Raw genomic sequence first — 24187 nt, 5'->3', positions numbered from 1 at the left:
GTCAGTAGTTTGCTATGACGGAAGACTGTATCTTATAAAAACAGAGAAGTCTCACACCCAGAGATTTATTTCTTTTTAATGTGTCTATAAAACCTGTTTCTAAGTTAGTTATACTGATTATAATGAACATCAGCTCTATAACACAAGAAGTAATAAGAATTATTAATTACACTTTAGTTTGGTGATTACAATATTTGCAATTCTTCTAGTCACTATCACAATTTTCTTCATTTACACGGCAAAAAAAGAAAAACTCCAGCTTCAACTGATTGAGAGTAGAAAATACCATGTAATAAATAAGCAATAGCTAAGTCTAAATTCTAAAACCAAAAAATAGGAGCAATTCTTTAAATACAACCTATACGTTGTCAACTCCTGAATTTTTATCTCCACTCTGGAACTCTCTCCTGAACTCCAGACTTGTTGGTAGGAAGATAAAACAATGCAGCTGCCAGAGAAAACAGTATGGTTGTTTCTTAAAAAATTAAAAATAGAATTACCATATGATCCAGCAATTCCACTTTTGGTATATACCCAAAAGAATTGAAAGCAGCGTCTCAGAGATATTTGTACACTCATATTCATAGAATGATTATTTGCAATAGCCAAAAGGTGGAAACAACTCAAGTGTCCACTGACTTATGAATGTATAAACAAAATATGGATTATATAGCCTTAAAAAGGATGGAGAATCTGACATATATTACCACACGAATGAACCTTGAGGACACTATGCTAAGTGAAATAAGCCAGTCACATAAGGAAAAACACTCTATGATTCCACTTACATGAGGTACCTAGAATAGTCAAATTCAGAGATACAAAATAGAATGGTGGTTGCAAGGGAGAAACGGGGAGTTATTGTTTAATGGGTATGGAGTTTCAGTTTTGCAAGATGAAAAGAGTTCTAGTGGTGATGGTTGTCCCTTAACATGAATGTGCTTAATGCCACTGAACTGTAGACTTAAAAACGGTTGAGATGGTAGATTTTATGCTATATGTAGTTTATTACAATTTTTTTGAAAAAGGCAATGTCAAAAATTACTTACATTTGATGCTGGTACTCATGCTTAATGGAACTGAGCAGTCTACAATAGCTGAAAGAGAAAAATCAGTTGTTTAATAATATTTGTAATACTTATAAATGACAATAAATATCAAATGTGGAAATCACAAAAAGTCCCAGAACTTGCAGTTCCTTGTTTTGATTTTTTTGGTACTTCTAGAGAGGAAAAATTTAATATCCTTGATAAAAAAATACACTGGCTGGGATTAACAGCTCATTAGATACTGCAGAAGGAAATACTAGTGAACTTGAAAACACAGCAATATAAGTTAAAACTATGCAAAATGAAACAGACTAAAGAAAGACTGGAAAATAAATACACATAGTATCACTGCCCTAACCTACCTGTATCATGCACTTAACCTACTGGTAATTGGAGTCCCAAAACAAGCTTGAAAAAAAAGAGCAAAATTGGAGGACCTACATGGTCTGACTTCAAGACTTACTATAAAGCTATAGTAATTAAGACAGTGCAATACTGTAATAAAGACAGACAACAGAAGCAAAGAGTAAGTCCAGAAACAGACCCACGTATATGGTCAATTGTCTTTCAAAAAGTGCCAAGGCAATTCAATAGAGAAAGGACAATCTCTTTAACAAATGGTACTGGGAATATGTGGATATCCAGAGGAAAAAAACAGAGCCTTGTATCATATCATATACAAAAACTAACTCAAAATGGAGCACAAACTTAAATGTAGGAGCTAAAACTTATACTTCTAGAAGAAAACACATAAGAAAGTCTTAGTGACCTAAGATTAGGCAAAGATTTCTTAAACCGAATATGAAAAGCATAAACTATTAAAAATTGAAAAGCTGAATTTGATTTCACATGTCACAAAATACTATTTTTCTATAGATTTTTTAATCATTTAAAAGAGAAACTTCATGAAATATGAACTAAAATTTAAAAGCTTTAGTCTTTAAATGAGAAAATAAAAGGTTTTAAAATTAGTGAAAAACTGGTAAAATTCAAAGAAGATCTGTAGTTAACAGTATTGTATTAATATTAATTTCCTGGTTTTAATAATTGCACTATGGTTGTGTAAGATTATAACGTTATTTGTAGAACAACTGACTGACATAGGAGGCGCATTTAATACATAAAGAATTCTCACAACTTAATGCTAAGAAGGCAAAAAACCCATTGTAAAAAGTGGGCAAAAGATCTGAACAGATATTTCACCAAAGAAGATATCCAAATGGCAAATAAGCACAAGAAAAGTTGCTCAACATTATTAGGCATTAGGGAAATATAAACTAAACCCTTGTGAAACACTATTACACATCCACTAGAATGGCTAAAAAAGGATTGCCAAGAGGAAGTGTTGATGAGGACGTGGAAGTGATGGATATGCAAGATGGTAGTCACTCTGGAAACAGTTTGGCAGTTTCTTATAAAGTTAAAACGTACACTTACCTTATACCTCACCATTCCATTCCTAGTAAACAAATTTATCCGAGTGAAATGGAAATACATGTTCAAAGACTGTATATTTATAGCAGCTTTATTCCTAACAGCGAAAAGTGAGTCAAAACAATCCAAATGTCCACCAACTAGTGAAATGATGAACAAATTGTGATATATTCAGAAACACTGATACACACACAACAACACAGACTAGCCTCAAAATCATTAGCTAATTGAAAGAAGCCAGACCCCAAATAATAAATATTTCATGCTTCAACGAATAGAAATTCTTTCTAGAATTCTTTCTAGGCAAAACTATTGTTATAGCAGATCAGTGGTTAGCAGCAGTCGGGGAGAAGAGACTGACTGCCAAGGACTCGGGAGAACTTCCTAGGGTGACGTAACGTTCTGTATCAGGGATCAGCAAACTTCTCCTGTAAAGGGCCATCTAGTAAATGTGTCAGGCTTTGCAGCTTCATATGGCCTCTGTCACAACCAGTTAACTCTGCCTTTTAGTGAAAAAGCGTAATTATGTTTACTTATGGAAAATGAAACTTGATTTTCATCTGACTTTCACATGTTACAAAATATCATTCCTTTGATTTTTTCCAAACATTTAAAAATATAAATACCATTCTTAGTTCACAAGCTATACAAAAATAGGTGACAGGAGGATTTGGCCTCAAGTTGAAGTTCGCTGTCCCTTGATTTATAGCATGATTGTGGTGGTGGTTATACAAATGTATATATTCTTCAAAATATTGAACTATATAATTAAAATAAGTTCATTTCATTGTATAAGATATATCTCAATAAAGCTGGCAAAAATAGTAGTTAGCATCCTCTTTGTGAAACTTCAGGAGATTTGAAAACAAAAAAGCAGACTATAAACTTTTATTAGATTAAAATCTATATCTAACCACAAAATAATACTAGGGATAACACAGGTAAAATGAAATAACACAGGCATTATACAATTTCAAATACAGTTAACAAAAACGGCATTCTGAATTTGCTATGTATATAGAGTCATTAGCTAATATCTCACTCATTACAACAAACACAAGTCCATTTATATATATTCATTTTTGCTACAGATTTACTCTAATTAGAAGTGAAGCTGAAGGTTTAAATTGGGTACAGAAAGTTCACATTTGTACATTTTTACCTTTGGCTGAAAGGATTTTATTATAGTGAACAGCCATGTGATTCTTGACAAGGTGGAGAGTACTTAGTCTGAGAGAGGAGGAGTCAGTGCAAAAAGCTAAAAATTAAAACATATTTAATCATTATATATTTAAAATTAATAGAAAAATCATCACAAGATAGACAAGTTACTGATTATCAAGCTCATTTTTATAAAAGATTCTGAAATTCAACCACAGATACACTGACATTTTAACTTTGTCATGTTGAAAACGTCCCAGCCTTAACCTTGCACTGGTAACTGATGAGCTGTTGAGCACTTGGGGTCAGACCTTTCTAAGAATAAGTTTTACAAGCGTGAGAGTTTTGTGAAGAAATTCTAGAATTTAATCTGAATTTAATCTATCGTTACATTTACAAAACTATTTCTTATCAAGAGCTCTTAATCTTGTAACTAAAAATGTTTAAGAACCTGCCTGATGAGAAAATAATGTTACCATTGTTCATACTTGAATACATGGAATTTGGGAAATCAAACAAATCTAAAACTCCAAAACTCTACGCAAAGATTCTATTCTGAGAGGCCAACTTCTAACTTTACACCTGAAAATAAGCTCTGCAAATCAGTTCGCTGCATTCTTTTTGAAGTAGCAGGACTATTTTAAGACAAGTACAATCACGTAGAAATTCCACGACATTACGCTTCTTGACCTCATCTAAACTTATTAAAAGAAATCTTAGAAATAATTAAGCACTTATAGTCAAGTATAAACGTATAAAACATAAATGTAATTTTTTTAAACATTAAAAACAGTTTTTGAGAAGTACTACATGCACATGGTAAAAAAAAGTAATCAACACCTAAAACAGCATATAGAGATTGAAAACTAAGTGAATTTCCTGCCCCAACCCCTAGTCTCCCCTCCTAGAAGTATATTCTGCTACTTTTTTAATGCATCCTTCCAGGGAAATTCTATGCAATAATATAACCATATACAATAATGATAAGCTTGATACTACTACAAACATTTATTGAATACATACCACGCATGCACTGTTCTAAGCTCTTTACATGTCAAATCTCATTTAGTCATTATTATTACCATTTAATAGAAGTGGAAACTGAGGCACAAAGATGTGAGTAAGGTCTTGAAGGTCACACAGCTGATAAAGGATGTGGTTTAGATGTGAACCAAGGGAGCCTCATGCTTACAACCACTATACACACCTACACCAGCTCTGTACCTGCGTTCTTCAAAAAAGAGTTAGCAAACTACATATTGTTCTTTCTATGTATCTTGCTTTTCTATGTATATATACTTAAAATCTCATTTTAAATTTTTAGTTAAAACTTATTTTTCAAAGTTTAGGATTCTGGCTCTGTGCATATATACTTTATTACAAGGAAATAAGTGAGGTAACTGAAAATGTGATCCTTCCTTCACAGTTGAAGGAACTAGTACCAAAGATTTTTCATGCAACTAAGGAAGAAAAGACTTTCGATTATTTCGCCTAAAAACACAGACTTAAAACTTTTAAGCTCTAATTATAAAGATACATTTCAAATTCACATTAAAATTTTACTTTAAAGGCTTAAAAATGTGAAAACATCAGAGAAAACAGAGATTCCCCTTTCCTGGGATCTAGAACCCCAGTTGGATAAGAGACGTGTTCTGATACAAAATGCATTTTTCCAGTGCTCTTTTTCTCTACACAGCTTTTCTTTTTCAGAGTTTTTTTTTTTTTTTTTGCTGAGGAAGACTTGCCCTGAGCTAACATCCATGCCCGTCTTCCTCAACTTTATATGTGGGATGCCTGCCACAGCATGGCTTGCCAAGCAGTGCCATGTCCACACCTGGGATCTGAACTGGTGAACCCAGGGCCGCCAAAGCGGAATGTGCACACTTAACAGCTACACCACTGGGGCGGCCCCAGAGCTCGTGTTTTTAACAAGGCGTTGGTCTCCACTTTAATAAGGCAGGCATGCCTGAAGCTGGGTGGCAGGCCTGAGGCGAGGAGCACAGCTGGGCTGGAGCTGCAGCAGGGAGGGGCTGGTCCGCATCCAGGGCATGACAGCAGTTTGGAATGACAGACTCCTAAATTAGCTAATAATATGAAGTTCAAATATTGGTTAAATGAAGTAATGTTTTTCACTATATTATATAATTTATAAATAAAGAAAACAGACACTTTGTCATCCTTTAAGAAACAATCTTTTATCATTTTAAGGGCCTCACTTACCATTACTTTTGGTGCTCAAGTGTCCTTTAAATAGATCTGGTGGACTACATCTGAGAAGGACAGAGGTTGCCCTGGCTTTTAACAGAATAATATGAATTAGGATAAATGAAACACAGCTTTCACAAAGACAATAATATTGAACATTTGAAAAATATTAAATTTATCTTTAACTACCAGTCATTTAAAATTTTATTCAATCACATTAATAACCAGCAATGATATATCAGACAAAAATTCTGCAGCCATAGATAAAATGTTTTCTTTTTTAAGAACATAAGTTATTTTCAAAAGAGTTGTACCTTGAGATGTTAGCTGCACTGGGTAAAATGATAAATAAATCAATTCTGTTATTTGATATACGCTGATTTCATTCTGTACGCCACCGACCTACTGGATTTTTAAATGATTTTGAGATAGAACAGAACTGAGATTTTGAGTCTATATATATGTACTAACTATTTCAGTTAATCATAGGCTAGTCTATCCTTAAAAATAATTTTAAGAAACTAATCTTCACATGAAGTAATTGAGTAAAATAGAAATTATATGTTACTATGTATAATATGTGTGTGTGTGTGAGAATCAGAATTTAATGTTTAAAAGATGTCTTCAGGCTCACCTAGTCCCACCCACTTACGCTCTTGCTTGGGTGCTATCTAAACAGCCTATAATTAAAAGCACTTCTAGTAAAGGAAAACCATCTCCCCTAAAGGCAGTGTCTCATCTTCAAGACCAGATGGAATGTTAGAAAATTAGATATATACCTCATAACAGAATAATTTCTCTCTCCGAAAAGTGACTGTGCGTTGAGGGGTAACCTCCACAATAGGAAGGCTGAGTTACAAGGTTTGATGGAATTTAACATGCAAAATATAAATAGTGTATCGCCAATTTACTCATCAGATAACAGAATATTGAGGGGGACTGTGATTAAATTTGAGGGATAATTCATAAAGCCTGTGACAAATAAAACAATCGTTGTGGCTGTTGGGACTGTGTAGAGAATGGTCAGAACACGTTCACTTTAAAAAAACAGCTTTGGTGGCATATAATTCACATACCATACAATTCACCCATTTAAGTGTACAATTCAGGGGTTTCTAATACAGAGTTGTGTAAATTAATTTAAGAACACTTTCATAGAGAAACGGAGAGGAAACACACATTTATATTGTCTTTTAGAATTACTTTTACTATGCTGTTTGTTTTTTTAAAGTTCCTTTAGTTTTCCTCCTCCCCAAAGCCCCAGTCCATGGCTGTACATGCTAGTTCTAAGCAGTCCTAGCTGTTCTGTGAGCCGCCGCCACTACAGCATGGCAACTGACAGACGGGGGTCGTGGTTCCCTGAGTGGGACTCGAACCTGAGCCACCAAAGCAGGAGCGCCAAACTTTAACCACCAGGCCACCAGGGCTGGCTATTGTTCCTCCATGTGGATTCAAATTGCCCTTCCTTTCGCATTTTTTGGTAAGGTGAGTATGCTGGAAATGAATTCTCTCAGCTTTTGCTTATCTGGGAATATTTTGCTTTTGCTTTCATTTTTGAAAGACAGTTTTGCTGGAAATAAAATTCTTGTTTGACAGTTTTTTTCCTTTCAGCACTTTGAAAATGTTGTCCCACTGTCTTCTGGCCTCCATTGCTTCTGATCAGAAGTCAGCAAACCTTGCTTCCTGTTACACGATGTCATATTTTCTTTCTGTTTTCAAGATTTTCTTTTCATCTTTTTACTAAGATGTGTCTGTGTGGGGATCTCTGTGTTTGTTAAACTTGTAGTTCACTGTGCTGCTTTGATGTGATTAGTGTTACTCAGCATATTTCAGAAGTTTTTAGCCATTATTTGAAATTTTTTTCTGCTGTCTCTTCTTTCCTTTCAATACTCCCATTACATATACGTTGCTGTGCTTAATGGTATCTCACATTTCTCTGAGTCTCTGTTCACTTTTCTTTATTCTGTTTTTCAGATTATGTAATCTCTATCAATCTTTTTTGAAATTTGCGATTCTTTCTTCTGCCAATTCCAATCTACCGGTTAACAATTTTTCATTCCAGAATTTCCACTTGGTTCTTTTTCATAATTTCTCTTTAAAAATATTCTCCATTTGAGGAGACACTATTGCCATAGCTTCTTTTACTTAAGTGTGGTTTCTGTTCTTTGAACATATTTATAATGGCTGCTTCAAAGTCTTTGTTAAATCTGTTAACATAGACAGAATTGAAGGAAGAAACAGATAATTCATTGGGCCCTCTCATAGGCAGTTTCTGGTACCTGCTTTGTTTCCTGTGTATGAGTCACAATTTCCTGTTTCTTTGCATGACATGATTTTTGTCATTGAAAACTGGATGTTTTAGGTAATACATTCTAACAACTCTGGATAAGGAGTTCTTTCCCTCCTCTCCTGGGCTTATTTTCACTGCTGATTGCTTGTTTATTTTATTTAGTGACTTGGCTAAACAATTTAATGACATCCCTTCCCCTTATAGTGTGAAGCCCCTAATGTCAGGCCTCAGGGGGTGTAGCTTCAGGCATGTGCACAGCCACCTTGGGAGGACTGGTTTTAGTGGGGCCTTTCGTTTTCATTGATGTCTCTGTTGAGCTGTCTGCATCACTTGCTATCACACCACTATTAGGCTCCACTAATTGCTGGCTGATTGCTTTACTGTTTTCCACAATGACTTGGGGCCTATGTTGCTCCATAGTCTGGTCCAATTAAATTCAGGCAGGGGTAATTTTTGAGGCCAAATTTGGAAGTTTCTTATGACCCCCAAGAGGTCATTATTATTAGCTGTCTCTTTCCCTGGCTCTCTCTGATAAACTAGCTGGCCTCTGGCTTAGCTTGTTGTTCTGAGAGTCATCAGTCTCTTCTTAATAGCTTACCACTAACATCTCCATTGTTTTCAAGAACACCCTTAGGCTTGAACTTTCCCACACTTGTTTCAAATTAAGTCAGTGCCTTTGGGGAGAGGTTGGAGTTCTTTCTTCTCATACTGCTTTTTCACACAGGTAAAATATCTGAGCACTGCTCTGGCCCCTGGGTGGGGGTAGTAGCCCCTGGTTTACTCAGCTTGCCTCTTCCAGTGTGAAACCTCTATCCTACTAATGAGCTGGGGAGAGGGCAAGCTGGACCTCAGTATTCTAGCACTGCCACACCTCAGATAAAGCCTCTGCCCTATAAGGCTGTGTCAAGGAAGAGAGCCCCTGACCTCTGAACCACACTTATCAGGAATTCAGCCTCTGTAAACCTGAGTAGAGGGGATGAGAAACAATGCTGGCCTGCCCCTCCTGGTCAGCTATGACATCCTTTGGGAGCTAAAAATGAGGGAGAATCCCATCTTCGTGATCATATCTGCCCAGAGTGTAGCTTCTGTCAAACTGAGCTGGGGTGGCAATGAGGTAAGGAGTAGACTCTGGCTCAAGCGCCACAGACTCTTGCTGTTATTACCAAGTTTCAGTAGATTTTCTCATATAAATATTTCATCATTCACTGAATGCCCTTATGGTAATTTCCAGAGACTTTAAATGCTTATGTGTGTTTAAAAAAAAAATTTCAGGGGCCAGCCCCATGGCTGAGTGATTAAGTTCACGCGCTCTGCTTCAGCAGCCCAGGGTTTTGCCAGTTCGGATACTGGGCGCAGACATGGCACTGCTCATCAGGCCATGCTGAGGTGGCGTCCCACATGCCACAGGTAGAAGGACCCACAAGTAAAAACGCACAACTATATACTGGGGGGGGGGGGGGGTTGGGGAGAAAAAGGAAAAATAAATTCTTTAAAAAAAAAAATTTCACCAGTTATGCCTCTTTCACGGAGGAGGGGCATCTCTTGCGCTGCTATTCTACAAGTGAGATTGTTTACTTTTAAGCAGAATAGTTGTATCTTGTTAGGCAGAAATATAGAGCTGTTTTATTCTTGTAAGGAAGCTCAAATGTGTGTAGCAGGGTGCATGCAGATGGAAGCTGAGGAGCCAAAGTGGTAGACTGTGCTAGTTATCAAATTATCGCCTCTCAGCTCCAAATTCACCCTTCAATACATGCTCTTCAACAAGAAAAATCCCTCTAAACAATTCTCCTTTATCAGTAGAGGGCCCTGGAAGAACGCTATAGGAGGAAGGAGCTCACCTACTGTTTCTTGCCACTGAATGGTGGGTCAGCATTGCAGGTTTAAGGAGATATGGTGGTACTCTACCTCCAACCATGAACCCAGAATGCAGCCCCTCAGTGAGTGACCAGAGTGTTAAGAGGTGATCACAAGGCCAGGTATGGCCCTCCTCCTATCCAGAGGTTTGTGTGCCATGATCCCATGACCTTATGAGAGGGTTAATATGTGCTACAGGCTTCTTGTCACCCCACGACCCCCATTCTCTCCAAGACATGTGCTCCTGGCCACTGGCTGAAAACCTGTCCATGAGATTGAAGGTGCTGCTAGGGTAGTGAAATTTATCAGTATGTGTGAGCAGCCCAGTTCCCTACACAGTGTGATTTCACTAAGATAGCCAGAAGACTCTGGGGAGGAAAGGTGAAGGTTTCTCGTGGCAAAGTTTCCCAGGAAAACCAGATGTCTGGGAATCTGATGCCACTGATAAGTGTTTCTATTGGACCAATAGATTAAAAAAAAATATTTTTCAATCCACTTTCAGGTATCTATACTAATAAGTTGTCTTCTCTCCTTTTCTCCCCAAAGGTCACTGATAATAGAGCAGATGGCAGTTCGTTATTCTCAATCTTTTCTTCCCTTTCCCCCTTGGGAAGCTGGAAAGAAGAGCTTACATATAGATTATCTAGTGCAAGCCCACCGTTTTACAAATAACTAAGGCCCAGAGAAGCAAACTGACTTGCTGAAGATTACCTAGTTCCCAGCAAACAAAGATTACAAGCAAGATTTACTGGTTTTCAGCTAGTGCTCTTTCTATGACACCACCACACAGAAGGTCTGGCGCACAAAAGAATGTCTAGAAACGTGATTACAGAAGAGAATTTTTTTACTTTACGTGTCAATATTTTGTGCCCTGAAATCAAAGGTAACTTCTTAATGCAATAAAAGAAATTTAGAAAGTGCAATATTTTCAATTAAAATTAAATATTTTAGCTTTGGCTAAAATTACATATGTTTTCCTATTAATAATAATTATGGTACATGAGATCTGACTGTTTCAGATATTTGTTGAATATTACATTTGTTGTAAAAATTCAAAATCACTAACAGTGTGTGATACCATATATTATGAAGTTAAAGTGGGTAGATTATAAAAATATAAACTTCTCACATTTTGACATGTACCTAACTTTAAAAATACTTCAATAAACAAATACTGAGAACATACTAATTCTATTACAGTCTAAATTTGACATATATCCTTTCCCATGTAAATAAAAACAATGGCTCTAGGGTTTCACATTCCTCACCTGGATTCAAAGCCTGTTCTGTCCCTTACCATGACCTTGGCAAGTAATTTACGATCTCTTATTCACTGTGAAATAAGGATAATACCTATCTAACAAGATGTTGTTGTAGGTTAAATAATGAGATAATTTAGGAATAGTTTCTGACACACAGCAAGGGCTTAATGTTAGTTTATGTTGTAAAATTCCTGAAAACCATAAAAGCATGTTGGTTTGCTTTTTCTGGAACTTAGGCTGGTAAAGTGTCAGAATATAGTCTGCTAATCAATGGATAGTTCTCTCCTACATTCAGAACAGCACCCGTTTTGATCAATGATTACATAATAAAGGTACACTCATACTCAAAGCAAGGCTTATTGCAAGGAACCATCTAGCAGCTTGCTTTAAAGGTACTTTTAAAAATAGATAAGAACACTGAATGGGGAGGGGAGGGTCTGGAGAGTGCCTTATTTGGCTTGAGGAAAGAATGCTACTTGCTCAGAAAGGGTGACGATTCAAATTATTTGGGCTGGGCTGATTCGCAGAGATTTAAAGTTATATGACCCCAGCTGTTCCACCATGATGTCCACTCGACTCCGAGTATTCAGTCAAGGGCAGGTGTATATAGCGATTATGGATTAGTCCTTTGCTACTAAAACTGTAGCTAGCAACACTGCAAAACTTGGAAGCTTATTAGAAATGTAAAATCTCAGCCCCCACCAGACCTACTGAATCATAACCTGCGTTTTAAGGGGATTCCTATTCACATTAGAGAATCCTGGGGTTACTCAACAGTTTGGGGGGGAGGGAGTTTGCTACAGAAAGGAAGATTTCGTGTTTACGGAGTACTTAAAATGTGCCAAGAGCTTTATCTGTATTATCTGCGTTTAATCCTCAACAACTCTAGGACGTGGAATGTTTTAGCCCGCGTTGAAGAGACGACGAAATTGAGCGTCGCCCCTGTGCAGAGCAGCAGCGCTTGATTTGGGGCCTAGGAAGGTTTGACTCCAAAGACCAAACTAGTTCGTCCGCCTCGGAGCCATCAAGGTTAACAGACTGCACGACTCCGGGTTCAGGGAACCGGGCTTGCCGGAGTCATGGCGACAAATTTAGAGCAAGGAGCGGACCTGAGAACCCGGCAAGCAGGGTCTCCTCCAGTGCGCGGGGCCTGGGCAGATCGAGGCAACACTCAGGTCAACACCGACGACCAAGCAGGGGACCGGCAGCGCCCAGGGTGCTGCCTCGACCCGCGCAGCCCGGACCCGGACCCAGACCCGAGGCCCGGACCGCGGGCGGGCGCGAGGCGCCGGTCACCCGCGAGAGCTGCCCTTTACCTCTCCGGCTGCCATCCATGCTTAGCTCCTCTTGCAGCCGCCGTGGGGACACGCTGGGTCCCCTTCGGTCCTTCCCCGGGCCGGGCCAGCCCCGGCAGCAGAGGATGGATAAAGAACAGCCGGCTGCGGGCGGCCCCGGCTGGAGACCGCGACCAGGCCGGTTGCTAAGGGCCGTTGGGCGGTGTCGGGATTGTGACGTCAAGGCGCAGGGACGTGCGCTCCCGAAGCCCCGCCCACGGCGGTACCCGGAGAGTGGCGATCCTGTGAACGCAGGGACCAGGAGGGGAAAGCGCCCCAAGCGCCAGATATGGCTCTGGGATCCTGCCAGTCATCCACAGAGCGGCCTCTTGTCAGGAACCAAGTCACTAGCACCAGGCAGGCCTTGTCTCTGCGGGAAGAGCGGGGAGAGAAGGTGGTCTCATCTGGCATCCATGTCCCCTGGGTCCCGGGAAAAAGTCAAACGCAAATGTTGGTTGAGGTCAGGGTAACATTTAACCAGTTCCAAATAATTAAATTTCAAAGCAGTCCGTGAACATTTGAACTAGTGAAAGTCCTGGGGATGAATAGCGTCTACATATTTACATCTTAATTCTTAACCTCAATCATCAGTTTGCATTTCCTTTGCTTACTGAGCTTCCTCCCTTTTCTCCACACTCTCCAGCCCTTTTTTGCATGAGGGCTCCAATCTGTTTTCGTTTACGGTGGAAGAGAGTTGCAACATGAACGAGGCGTTGATTGATCAATGGCTTTCTACAATTTGTTTAATTTTGAAGGAGTTACCTTTGAATTCTTGGAAGTAAGATGAGAATAGGGAAGGAAGCATACTGTATTGTAGCGCTCCTCATCAGCGGCACTACTGACATTTTGGGCTGGATGCATAATTCTTTGTTGGGGGGGAGAGCCCTGTGCCCTGTGCATTGTAAGATGTTCAGCAGCATTCCTGGCCTCTACCCACGACATGCCAGTAGCAACCCACCCACCCTACTCCCAGGTTGTGACAATCCAGCCATTGCCAAGTGTCCCTTGAGGAGAAGAATCGCACCCCCGCATTGAGAACCTCTTCTGTAATGGAAAGAGTACTGGCCTTGGCGCCAGATATGTGGAACTTAATTGTGAGATTTCTGCCACTTGGCAGCTTCATCTTACCTCTCTGAGCTTCAGGTCCCTCTTCTCTAAAATGTAAAAATGCTAACTTTGTAGCACCGAGGTTTAATGTTTACAGCACCAAAGAGTTATTCAACAATTAATAGTTTTCTCTCTTCTAAAACTCCTGTTTCAGAAGAGCTGAGATATCAGGGAATTCAGGCATAAGGGAGTAAGTCAGGAATCCTATAACAAGGAAAGGGGAATAAGCCAGAAATCCAGTTATAGCTAACACCTGAACTCCTGGTTCTCTAAGTCTCTAGGATAGGGAGATAACTAGATTCAAAATCTGAGGAATGTGGAAGGGTGTTGGATGGCTCTGTAGCCCCAACACCAAAGGTCATTTAGAAGGATACAGGAGCAGAGAGTCAGATGTTACTCAGAGAACAAAAATTCTCTTGTCTACCTACTCACTAATGCTTGAAATCCCTATCTAAGAACATGAAGCCTTTTATTCTACTACTGGAAAATACCTTGTATGTAATAGGCCTCCAATAAGCATTTGTTAAATTGAATTAGAGCTAAAGCTTAAAGGGCAAACACCCCTGGGAGAGGTAACACAGTGACTTGATTCACACAAAGGTGATGCTAACTCCTTTTTTGAAAGTAGATTTTAGGACGAAAAGTAGATTTTGCTTTGAAATAGGAAAGTGTCTCCAAGATTGGGAGAAGACAGCAAAATGGGAGAGTGTTCTGGAAACAACGTTGCTTGGTATCCAACTTCACTTGAAGCCATTCTCATTTCATTATTTCTCTTTTAAGTATTTTGTTCCAGTTCTTTCAAGAAATGCACAATAGGGTCTTTTTCTCTTCAATTTTAGTGGTGAACATATTATCATAAGTGCAGTTTAATTTGTCCTTGGCTTTCACTCTGTGTATATAACAAGAGAGAGAAGATGCTTTCTGGTTGCCATTCCCAGAAGACAGTTCATGATCATAGACAGATGCACGCAGCTAGTATGGGCTTATTGTGGAAGTGGCTCCCAGGAACACCCCTCCATTGTGGGAATCACCACCAGCTGCAATGGCCTTCAAGAGTAGGCATTCTTGAAGACCTTTTGTTGAATATTTAAATATGAATTTCACATTGTTAAGAAATTATTCCGATTATTCCAATGGTATATTGTTATTGATATCTAGGAATTTGTATATGTGTATTGTAGAAGGAAAAGCTTTCTTTTCTCTAATGAATTGTCATACTTTACTTATTGGGTTTCTCTTTTTGTCTTAGCTAACAGGAAGCTCAAAACTAAGAGTTTTGTTCAGTTGCAATAATTATTCATAACCTACTTTTCTGTTTATCTCTTTAATTCCTTTTATTAGGCAGGTGGTTTTTTTTATTCTACTCTTATTTTAGTGGCTCAGTTGGACCTATACTTTATTGAATGAGCCCTGAGTGCTTTGGAAATGTAGATATAAATAAAATAAACTATATATTATACATACCATAATATATAGTCTAATACATATAATAAGTGGTTTATTTATTGCATTTTATTATTATTTTAAAATATATTATATTATTATATATACATTTAATGTATATATTGATAGATGACCCTTAGTTTCATAATTCAGAGGATTCCTGGAATTCATGTTGATCTGTTTGGACATGCTTATCACCATCAATGAAAATTATCCAGTAAATGCAGTAAAGGTAATAAGAGGTAAAAGGCCAAGATAATCTTTTTCCATTCAAGTTATTATGAACATATTTTAATTTTTAAAGTTCCTGAAAGACAAAAAAGAAACCCATTTAGGAAATATTTTTTAAGCAATACCTACCAGGGCAGAATAAAAGAAATAGAATTAAATGATGTGTGTGCACTTTGTGTTGAACTCAGTCTCAAAACAAAATCCCTTAGGTTTTGGTGACTGAAGGATGCTTGAGAATTTGAGTTATTGACTATCCCTCAGTTATTCTCCAATCAAAATACTGTAGCTATTGGTTCATCTAATAACTCACTGAGCAAACAGAACTTGGAGCATGGACATATTAGCATGTTATGAAGTAATGGATTAATTTGCTGTTTGTCACTAGAGGGGGCTTTAGGAAAGTTTTAAGCTGCATCCCTGTATGGAGAGCAGCCAAGCTGAGGCAGCATTAACCTACACATCTTATTCAAGGAGTGTAAGGTGCAACTCAAAAACATTTTTAAAAGTGACTCCAAGATGGAGCTTTCCCATTGTTGTTGACGTATATCGTAAGTTCTTTTTTGAGCACAGGAAAAAATTATTGTATTATCTACAGGTCCTTAATAGATCGAAAATCTTCATCATTGTCAACCTATAACTTGATTTTTCTTAATTTTATTTTTAGAGATGGAGAACAGGAGCGACCATAATTCTCTAAAGCAATATATGCCTAACAGATGGATAAGAGAGAGTGAAAACAGGATGTACTGACCCCGAAGGACCATTTGGAGTTCTCTTAAGGAATAGAACTCTGATATCTGACCACAAATATAATCTTGTCCATAGAGAATGATCTTTGTCAGAACTACAAAACCACACAGTTTGCACTGCACTTTTAAATGTGCGCCATTCCACACTTTATTTTCATTTCTCCTACAATTGGAAAGAACACAAAATTATGATTATGTAGATAGCTTAGCTGGTCTCTTACTAACAACAGATTCACTCCTCTTGTGACCCTTTAGCAAAGGTTGCTAGAATTGCAAATATCAGGCCCACTGGTAACTCTCATAGTCCTCCTTCGCTCCAGTTTCTCTCCAGCTGTGATTTTTAAATCTTTTCGTCCAATTAAGAGAACAAGTCTCTGTGAACAGAGCGTAATCATTCTGCGGTTACTAGGTAACCTGTCCCCATAGTTTAGAAAGAGCATTTAATCTATTCTTCCGCTGCCAATCTGTTGCCACAATACATCAGGGACGATGCTCAAGCTAAAGGTTTGATAATCTCCACCTAATGTATTCTCTGTTTACAAGTGGCTTCATTGTTAAAAACAAAGCAAAACAAAAAACTAAACAAAGTGTCAGTCTATCCTCCTAATATTTGTTTCACTTGAAAAATAGAGTTTGGGGGTCAGCCTGGTGGCGTAGCAGTTAAGTTTGTGCACTCTGCTTTGGCAGCCCTGGGTTCGTGGATTAGGATCCTGAGCATGGACCTACATACTGCTTATCAAGCCATGTTGTGGTGGCATCCCACATATAAAGCAGAGGAAGATGGGCACAGATGTTAGCTCAGGGCCAATCTTCCTGAAGCAGAAAGAGGAAGATTGGCAACAGATGTTAGCTCAGGGACAATCTTCTTCACCGAAAAAAATAAATAAATGAAAATAAGTAAAAAATAAAATAAATAAATAAAAAATAGAGTTTGGAGTTTTAACAATCGATTTCTGGGAAGTTGCAATGAAGCTCTTCTAAGTGTATCTGTGATTTATAATCTGCCACATACAAATCAAAGAAAAAAAACACAGCTGATTTTTGTAGGCCTCCAATGAAAACCATCCTTTGTTGATGCCTTACCTAGTTTTTCTAAGGGATTCAGTCTCCACCCTAGTTACACTTTAGTTCTTTGTCTTTGAGGATGTACTCCTCAAACACTTTAAATTATTAGGCTGAATGACATGAAATTACTATTTTATAAATCAAAAGTGATCAAATATAGACAATATCATTTGGATTGACCTAACAATTTAAAGCATTTGGAGAACACCATTGGAAACATTTAACATTAGACTTCATTAATTATTTCTTTAGAATGTTTGAGCAAGTAAGCTTAGACAATGAAGGTGAGGGGTTTCCTGACCCCCTCAGACCTGTGCAATCTCAGACTTCACTTGGCTCAAATATATGACCTTTCTTACCCTCTTTGAGTTCTTCCACTTCCTTGTTTGAAAACAATTATTCAGTATTTGTGTTTCATCTTTTTAAACAAACTCTAAATTGTCCAACAGAATGCAAATATGTCATGAAAACAGCTCTCATTATGTAACATTGTGTCCACTGAAGTTTATACCCATAGGCAACCTCAGATTAAAGAAAAATGTTGTGAGTCAAGAAGTAAATACAGCAGACATTTTCCACAGTGAGGGCACAGTCTAGAAACTTTGGTGGTAGGCTGGACACAGAAAGACTTCTTCTGTGTCATTTATAATATGCAGAGTGGATGCTTATGTAAAATAAACAGACAAGGTAGAATAAATGATGCTCTGAGTCTCCTTAATTTATTTTTTAAGCAAGGCTAATAGTAAACAAATATTTCCCCTTGTGTGTCAGAGAATTTGGAGGCGTGAAGGACATCAGTGATCACTAAGGTAAAATGCTCATCTTACAGAAAAGACTACTGGAGCCCAAAGAAGATAATTAGCCCATACAATTCAGCTTTCTGATTTCTGATTTAGTGCCCTTTTCACTAAATCAGGAAATAGGCAGTGAGATAATTATCTCAGTGACATTTCACAATTCATGTTCACTCTCTTATGCATGGACTACATAAAATAATGGAAAAATTGTTTTCCTGTACAATCCTGGACGTGTAAAATGGAAAGGGTAAATGAGAATTTGCTTAAGTCCTTTGTCAAACCTGTACCTAAGCTTTCTGAGATAGATGTGAGTATGAGTATTTTAAAGTCATATTTTTTTTAAAAGGTCAACATATATTATTCTTCCAAAATTAAATAGAGCCCAGTTGAACCCAGTTTTTCTCCTAACCTGGAAATGATTACTTTACCATAATCCAGAGAGATTGTCACTCACATTGACTTTAGGAACATTTTTATACCACAGAATTATCTCTCAGAAGGGGCAGCTTGTCTTTTTCAAGGATGGCAGAAAAGAACAACATTACTGATTTCCTGTAACTGAAAATTGCCGAATGTTAGTTCAATATTAATGAACATCTACTAGCGCAAGACCCATCGCTCTTCAGCTCACATTTCCCCCTCAGATTATACAGGACACAATCATCGCTTCTCCAGTTCATTTACAATCCTTTCAATGGTCCTCTGGGTTTTGCCTGCTTTGAACAGACGCACCGGACGACAGACTTCTGCAGGGATATTGTGAAGTGTCAGATAACACAGAATAGCCATTAAATGTGTTGGAATCTACTTTTTGAATCCTGGCTCTGCTGTTTCCTAGCTGTGTGACCTTGACCAAGGACCGCATTTCTTCATCTGTAAAATGACATCATAATAGTGTCTACTTCATGTGATTGTTGTGAGAATGACAAGAAGTAATACAAGTAAATAGCTTTCCACAGTGACTGCTTGCCATAGTTTGGATTCCCCAGAAGCAAATCCTTAGAAAAGGATTCAAGTGCAAGTGGTTTATTAAGGAGGTCATCCCAGTAAATACCAGTAGGGGAGTACATAAATGAGACAGAGGAAAAAAGGAAGCCATAAAGGGGTGCCAACAAGCAAGTGGACAACTGCAGCTCAATTCCTCCAGGGAACTCTGGGAAATAGTACAGAACACCTCAGAGTTACCCTACCTGAGGGTGGGGGAGCTGGGGTATTTATCCACTGCCTCCCACCAGTCCTTGTCTAAGGGCTGCTGGGGGTGGGTGGTTAATTCCCCATGGGCAGGTAAGGTGGATTTCAGTGTTCAGAGAAGGGTATAAGATGCAGGTGCTGACTGTTGACATTGGGATTGGCATGCAAGGAAGTGGTGAGAGCTGAGCACTGACAGTGTCTGCTACCCTGGAGATAGTAGCCTTTCAATACACACTTACTCTTTGTATTTTTAAATTTTATTAAGTGTCCTTTTAGCTTCTTTTCAAAGCGAATGTGCCTAGCACAGAGAAGCCATTTGTTTTGGACACCTGTTGTTTTTGTCTGCCCAGCATTGTTTCCCTTTTCTTCCTGTGGAAAATGCATCCATTGTCCTTTGGGTGATGTTGTCTCAGTCTTCCCTCTTTCCCAGTCCCCACTCTTCTCCTGCCCCTCCATTATCACAGGAAGGAGGAATGTGATCCTGGCCTGGCCAGAATACATCCAGCCAGCTAGCTTCAGCGATTGATTCAAAGGTAAGCGTGGAACCCTAGTCAGCATCCCATCTGTTAGCATCCTCACTGGGACTTAGATGCTGGAGCTATTGGCATTGACTCTGCTGGGTCTGCTAAGCTGGGAGCGAGAATTCTAGGCTGACGATAACTATCTTGCTCCATGTGGAAAGCATATGTCCAGTGGAGAGAGAGAGAGGAGAGAGAGGGAGGGAGAGAGAAAGAAATAACATCCTGAAGACATTATTTGAGCCCCCAAATACAGCTCTCGTTGAGATATTTGAACTGGGCCTCCAGTTATATGAGCCAATAAATTATTTGCTGTCACTTGCAACAAACAAGTCCTAACTGATAGAGCATTTAATACCTATTTGTGGAATTTTGTGCTGTAAAATTTTAAGACTTATCCTTTAATACATCACCTTGTAGTGTAAATTCCCATGTAGTTGTAAAAGCTGCTTAGCAAGATGTTGGAGGCAGGTAGGTACTGGCAGTGTATTTATACTCCAGAATATGCTTCCTGTCATTCGAGGTTTTGGCATTTCATATTGCTCAGTCACAGCATTAAACAAACTTTAATTTCCCTGTGAGAAAGGTATTCACTTTGCAATTTTTTTCACTCCTAATTACATCAAGAAGCAAGTCTCAATTTGATACGAGTGTGGCTTTAGCACCTCTGGAAGATGCTAATCTTTCTAACTAAGGTTGAAGCTCAGACTCAGGCCACAGTACTTGAGGGCATGCTTTTGGTCTTTGTTGTGCTTATTTATGGCAATTATTACTGTTCTTCCAATTACAACTGAGGATAGCTTTCTTTAAAAAATATGTTTAATTTAAAAAGTAAGTAAATGCAAAGGAAAACTATAAAGCGATAGTACGAGTGGTGTGAAAATATGGCAAAAGTCGTGTCGATGGCATTTGAAAGACTGAAGTTTGGGAATCACTTGCTTATTGGTTCCCCTGCTTCCACAGGGAAAAAAGAAGAACTAGACAAGGATCCACTCAGATTTGCACAGGCTGATTCTCTCATGTGATTTTGATTAAAGGACAAAATTGGTTTGTTGGGGAGGTTCAATTCATTTAGAGTAAAAACAGGGAACATTTTCATTATTCCCAGTCACTGTTTTCAACTGCGGTCTAATAAAGTCCCCTCCTCACTGGGTGGCCATGTATCTTAAGGATACTTCAGCCTGATTCTTTAGCTTTTTGTCATTTTCAGTAATTAAAAGTCAATTTCAGTTTTTAAGACTCAGCCTTAAAAAATTTTAACCTTTTGTTGGATTTAAAGCTCTTCTCTTCCCCTCTCCCAGCAATGCCTAGACTAGTGGGCTCTGTGGCTGGTATTGGAGGTTATAGATTGACTTTTACACCTCCCCCCCTCCCCCCCCCCCCCACGTCCTTGCACTGGTTCCTCTGATGCTGAGGTGGAGAGGAAAGTGGAATAAGACAGACCTGGTTCCTTATTTGACATGATGTCTTTCCTTATCTCTCTATGGGTGGTCAAAACTGTTCTCCAGCTCTTTGTCTATATGGAGGAATGGTGGGTCCACTATGCCCTTCTGATGGAAGCTCAGTCCCAAGCAGCTTCCCCAGTTGTTGGTAACAATGCAAGATTTGACTCCAAATAAACCCCGTCTGGCTGCGTCACTCCCCACTGCTTCAGTGCGCCTGGCTGTTTGGCTCCTGCTTTAGCAATGCCCAGCCAGAGTGTGACACTGAGACTCCATGAGACTCCAGATTGTGGACTTGCAGGTGTGTGTGCGATCCTTCTCTGGACTTTGGGAACTAGAGCTATGGGAGGGGTGCATGGGAAGGAGTGGCCTCTCTCTGTCTGTCTGTCCTTCATTGTGCCTTGTGTCCTTAATTCATTCCCCTCTGCCTGGATCACAGGGGCAGGCAAGAAGATCTGCTGACTAACAAAGACACTCAACCAGGGAGTGGAATCAAAATTCCCCTTTCCATAGGCACCCCCAAATACACCAATGCATGACTCTCTTGGGATCTGCCTCCCTTGGTTTCCAGGAAGAGAAGCAGCTCTCTCCTTCCTGAAGACAGAGAGGCAGAGAATGGCTTCTGCTCATAAGAAATGCCCTCCACCAAAAGGTGACTTCTTCCTTTTTCTCCAACCACTCACATTTTCTTGTTGGTGGATGTAGTAGGCTGAATGATGCCCACCGAATGATATCAGACCCTGATCTCTGGAATCTGTAAATGTCACCTTATAAGGAAAAAGGGTCTTTGCAGAGGTGGGTAAATTGAGGATTTGGAGATGAGATTATCCTAGATTATCTGAGTGGATCCTAAGTACAATCACAAGTGTCCTTATAATAGACAGGCAGAGGAAGATCCCACAGACAGTAGAAGAAAAGGCAACGTGAGGATAAAAGCAGAGGTTGGAGTGACGTGGTCAGTAGCCAGGGAATGCCAGTAGCCACCGGAAGCCAGAAGAGGCAGGGAATGGATTCTCCTCTAGAGCCGACAGAGGGAGTGAGACCCTTCAGACACCTTGATTTTGGCCCAATAATGCTGATTTCAGACTTCTGGCCTCCAGAGCTGTGAGAGAATAAATTTTTGTTGTTTGAAACATCCCAGGTTGTGGTAATTTGCTACAGCAGCTCTAGTAAACTAATGTAGTGGAGTAGGACACTTTTTACTGAAATGATGCCTCTCACTGACTGTCTTCAAGTAAGCATTTCTCAGAAATAACAGTGTGGGTACCCATCGCTTTTTGTTCTGATTTTGGGTTTTAGGCACAATTCAGGGGGCCCAGGAAAAAAAATCCCCCTAAGTACTTAACACCATCCTGTTCCAAAAAGGAGCATCACCACTGACTCCCAGCGTGGTCAATAAAGAACAAATTTTGCTTTTCCAGACAATTGAGAATGTTGGTTTTCATTTATAGATCACTAAAGTAGATTCTCTCACAAGCTATAGCAGAGACTACTATGTGCTGCCAATATCTATTTTCCCTTGTATAGTAATAGCACTCCCATTTTTAAGTTGGGCCATATGGAATCAAAACTATGTTTCTCATCCTCCTTTGCAAGTAGGATGCACATATGATAAAATTCTGGTTAATGTGTGAAATAGAAGAGATGTATGCAATATTAGGAATGTGTCCTTAAAGGAGAGAATATGCCCTTCTTTTCCCCTTTCCTCCCTCCTGTTGGCTGGAAAGTGGATGAGATGGCAGGACCTGGAGCAGCCATCTCAGACCATGATGTGGCCCTGGCCATGAAGGCAATGCTCAGCACAGTAACAAACTAGGAGCCTGAGTTCCTGACACTATGAAGTTTCATACCAACCCTGGAGTCAACCAAGTAGACTCCATCCTGGAGTCAGAGTTTCACAATAGAGAAAACTAAACTTTTGGGTTTTCTGTTATTCACAGTTATACATAATCCTAGCTATTCACAGTTGTGCTTTTTGTAGTCTTCAAACTAGACTATGGAAATGGATTCCCCTTGGAGGTGATTTTATTGACTACTTAGAATAGTCAATTAATGTAGAATGCCTACCTGGATTGGACTGAAAATATAACAGTACAAGGAGATTTTCAAAGCTTCTAATGGGAGCAATTTGAGACCTGACTTGAGAACAAACCCATATTCAAATTTTATATAGAGGTTGTCCTTTCCCCACTGTATTCTCTTGGGGTTATCCAGAATAATCGTCCTAACCACTCTAAAGTTTTGGCTTATGATAGCATGAAAAGGTTATAGAATGAAGACTCAACTGATCAGAATCCTTGGGCTGCACGGTCTTAACTAGTTGTGTGAACTTGAACAAGACACCTGTTTGAGCCTCAGTTTTCTAACCTTTAAAATATGAGTTAAAATGCAATAAATGTTGCTTCCAGTCCTTATTCTATGAAAAACAGCGTATTTCTAAAGGTATTATTTTCTTAGTGTTCTGACAAAAGCCAAACCACTGAAACTTTGTGTTTATCTTAGGACCCATGCTATCAAGCTGCTTATGGAAGATGGCAGATTTAGTGTTAGTGATTTCACCGATACTTTGTTCTGGAAAATTATTCATGGTCTTAAATTACAGTCAAAGACTTGGATTGTTGACCCCACTATTTATAAAAATTGAAGAGTTTCAGAATGAGGAAGTAGATTATTCTGCCTGGTACCTCCTTGATCAGTTGGAGTGAGGCGTCTTATATTAAATCTATAAATAATTGATTTCTTTTACCTACTTTAATTTGTTGATGCAAATAATCCATAATCAATCTAAAAATCAAAAATCAAAATGGGCCAGGCCTGAGGACTATAGCCTGGGGCCCTCCTTCCTCAAGGAAGGAAGAGCACCAAAGAAGCGGGGTTTACAGAGTGGTTATATACTGTCTTGGAACAAAGAACATACATCACATATGACAGGAGTATCTCTTTTACTGCTGTCATGAGCTGCTCAGCTGGCACAGCAGGTCGGTGGTCAGCAGGTCGGTGGTCAGAAGGTGTGCACAGCAATTCGGTAATTAATCCTTAGTTCCCAGGAAGAGAT

General features: G+C 39.1%; 1 protein-coding gene across 3 annotated transcripts in view; it reads right to left on the bottom strand.

Annotated features, from left to right (window-relative positions):
• The window catches only part of SPATA7 (spermatogenesis associated 7), a 32392-nt gene extending 19363 nt beyond the window's left edge, over positions 1 to 13029 (bottom strand). Inside the window, exons 1-4 of one of the 3 annotated variants that reach the window (XM_023628224.2) lie at positions 12572 to 12771; positions 5865 to 5939; positions 3646 to 3741; positions 1050 to 1097 (exon numbers count right to left, since the gene is read on the bottom strand). In XM_023628224.2, coding sequence (XP_023483992.2) covers positions 1050 to 1097; positions 3646 to 3741; positions 5865 to 5939; positions 12572 to 12590 — 238 coding nt within the window. In that variant the 5' untranslated portion in view covers positions 12591 to 12771. Of the gene's footprint in view, positions 1 to 1049; positions 1098 to 3645; positions 5729 to 5864; positions 5940 to 12571 lie in introns of all 3 variants that reach the window. The other 2 variants (XM_070249743.1, XM_023628225.2) reach the window with 2 other exon arrangements.
• Positions 13030 to 24187: the final 11158 nt, after the last annotated feature.

This window comes from Equus caballus, chromosome 24 (assembly GCF_041296265.1).
Source record: "Equus caballus isolate H_3958 breed thoroughbred chromosome 24, TB-T2T, whole genome shotgun sequence".
Taxonomy (NCBI): Eukaryota; Metazoa; Chordata; class Mammalia; order Perissodactyla; family Equidae; genus Equus; species Equus caballus.
Note: the sequence above shows the minus strand (reverse complement) of the source record. Positions and strands in the feature narration are given on the sequence as shown.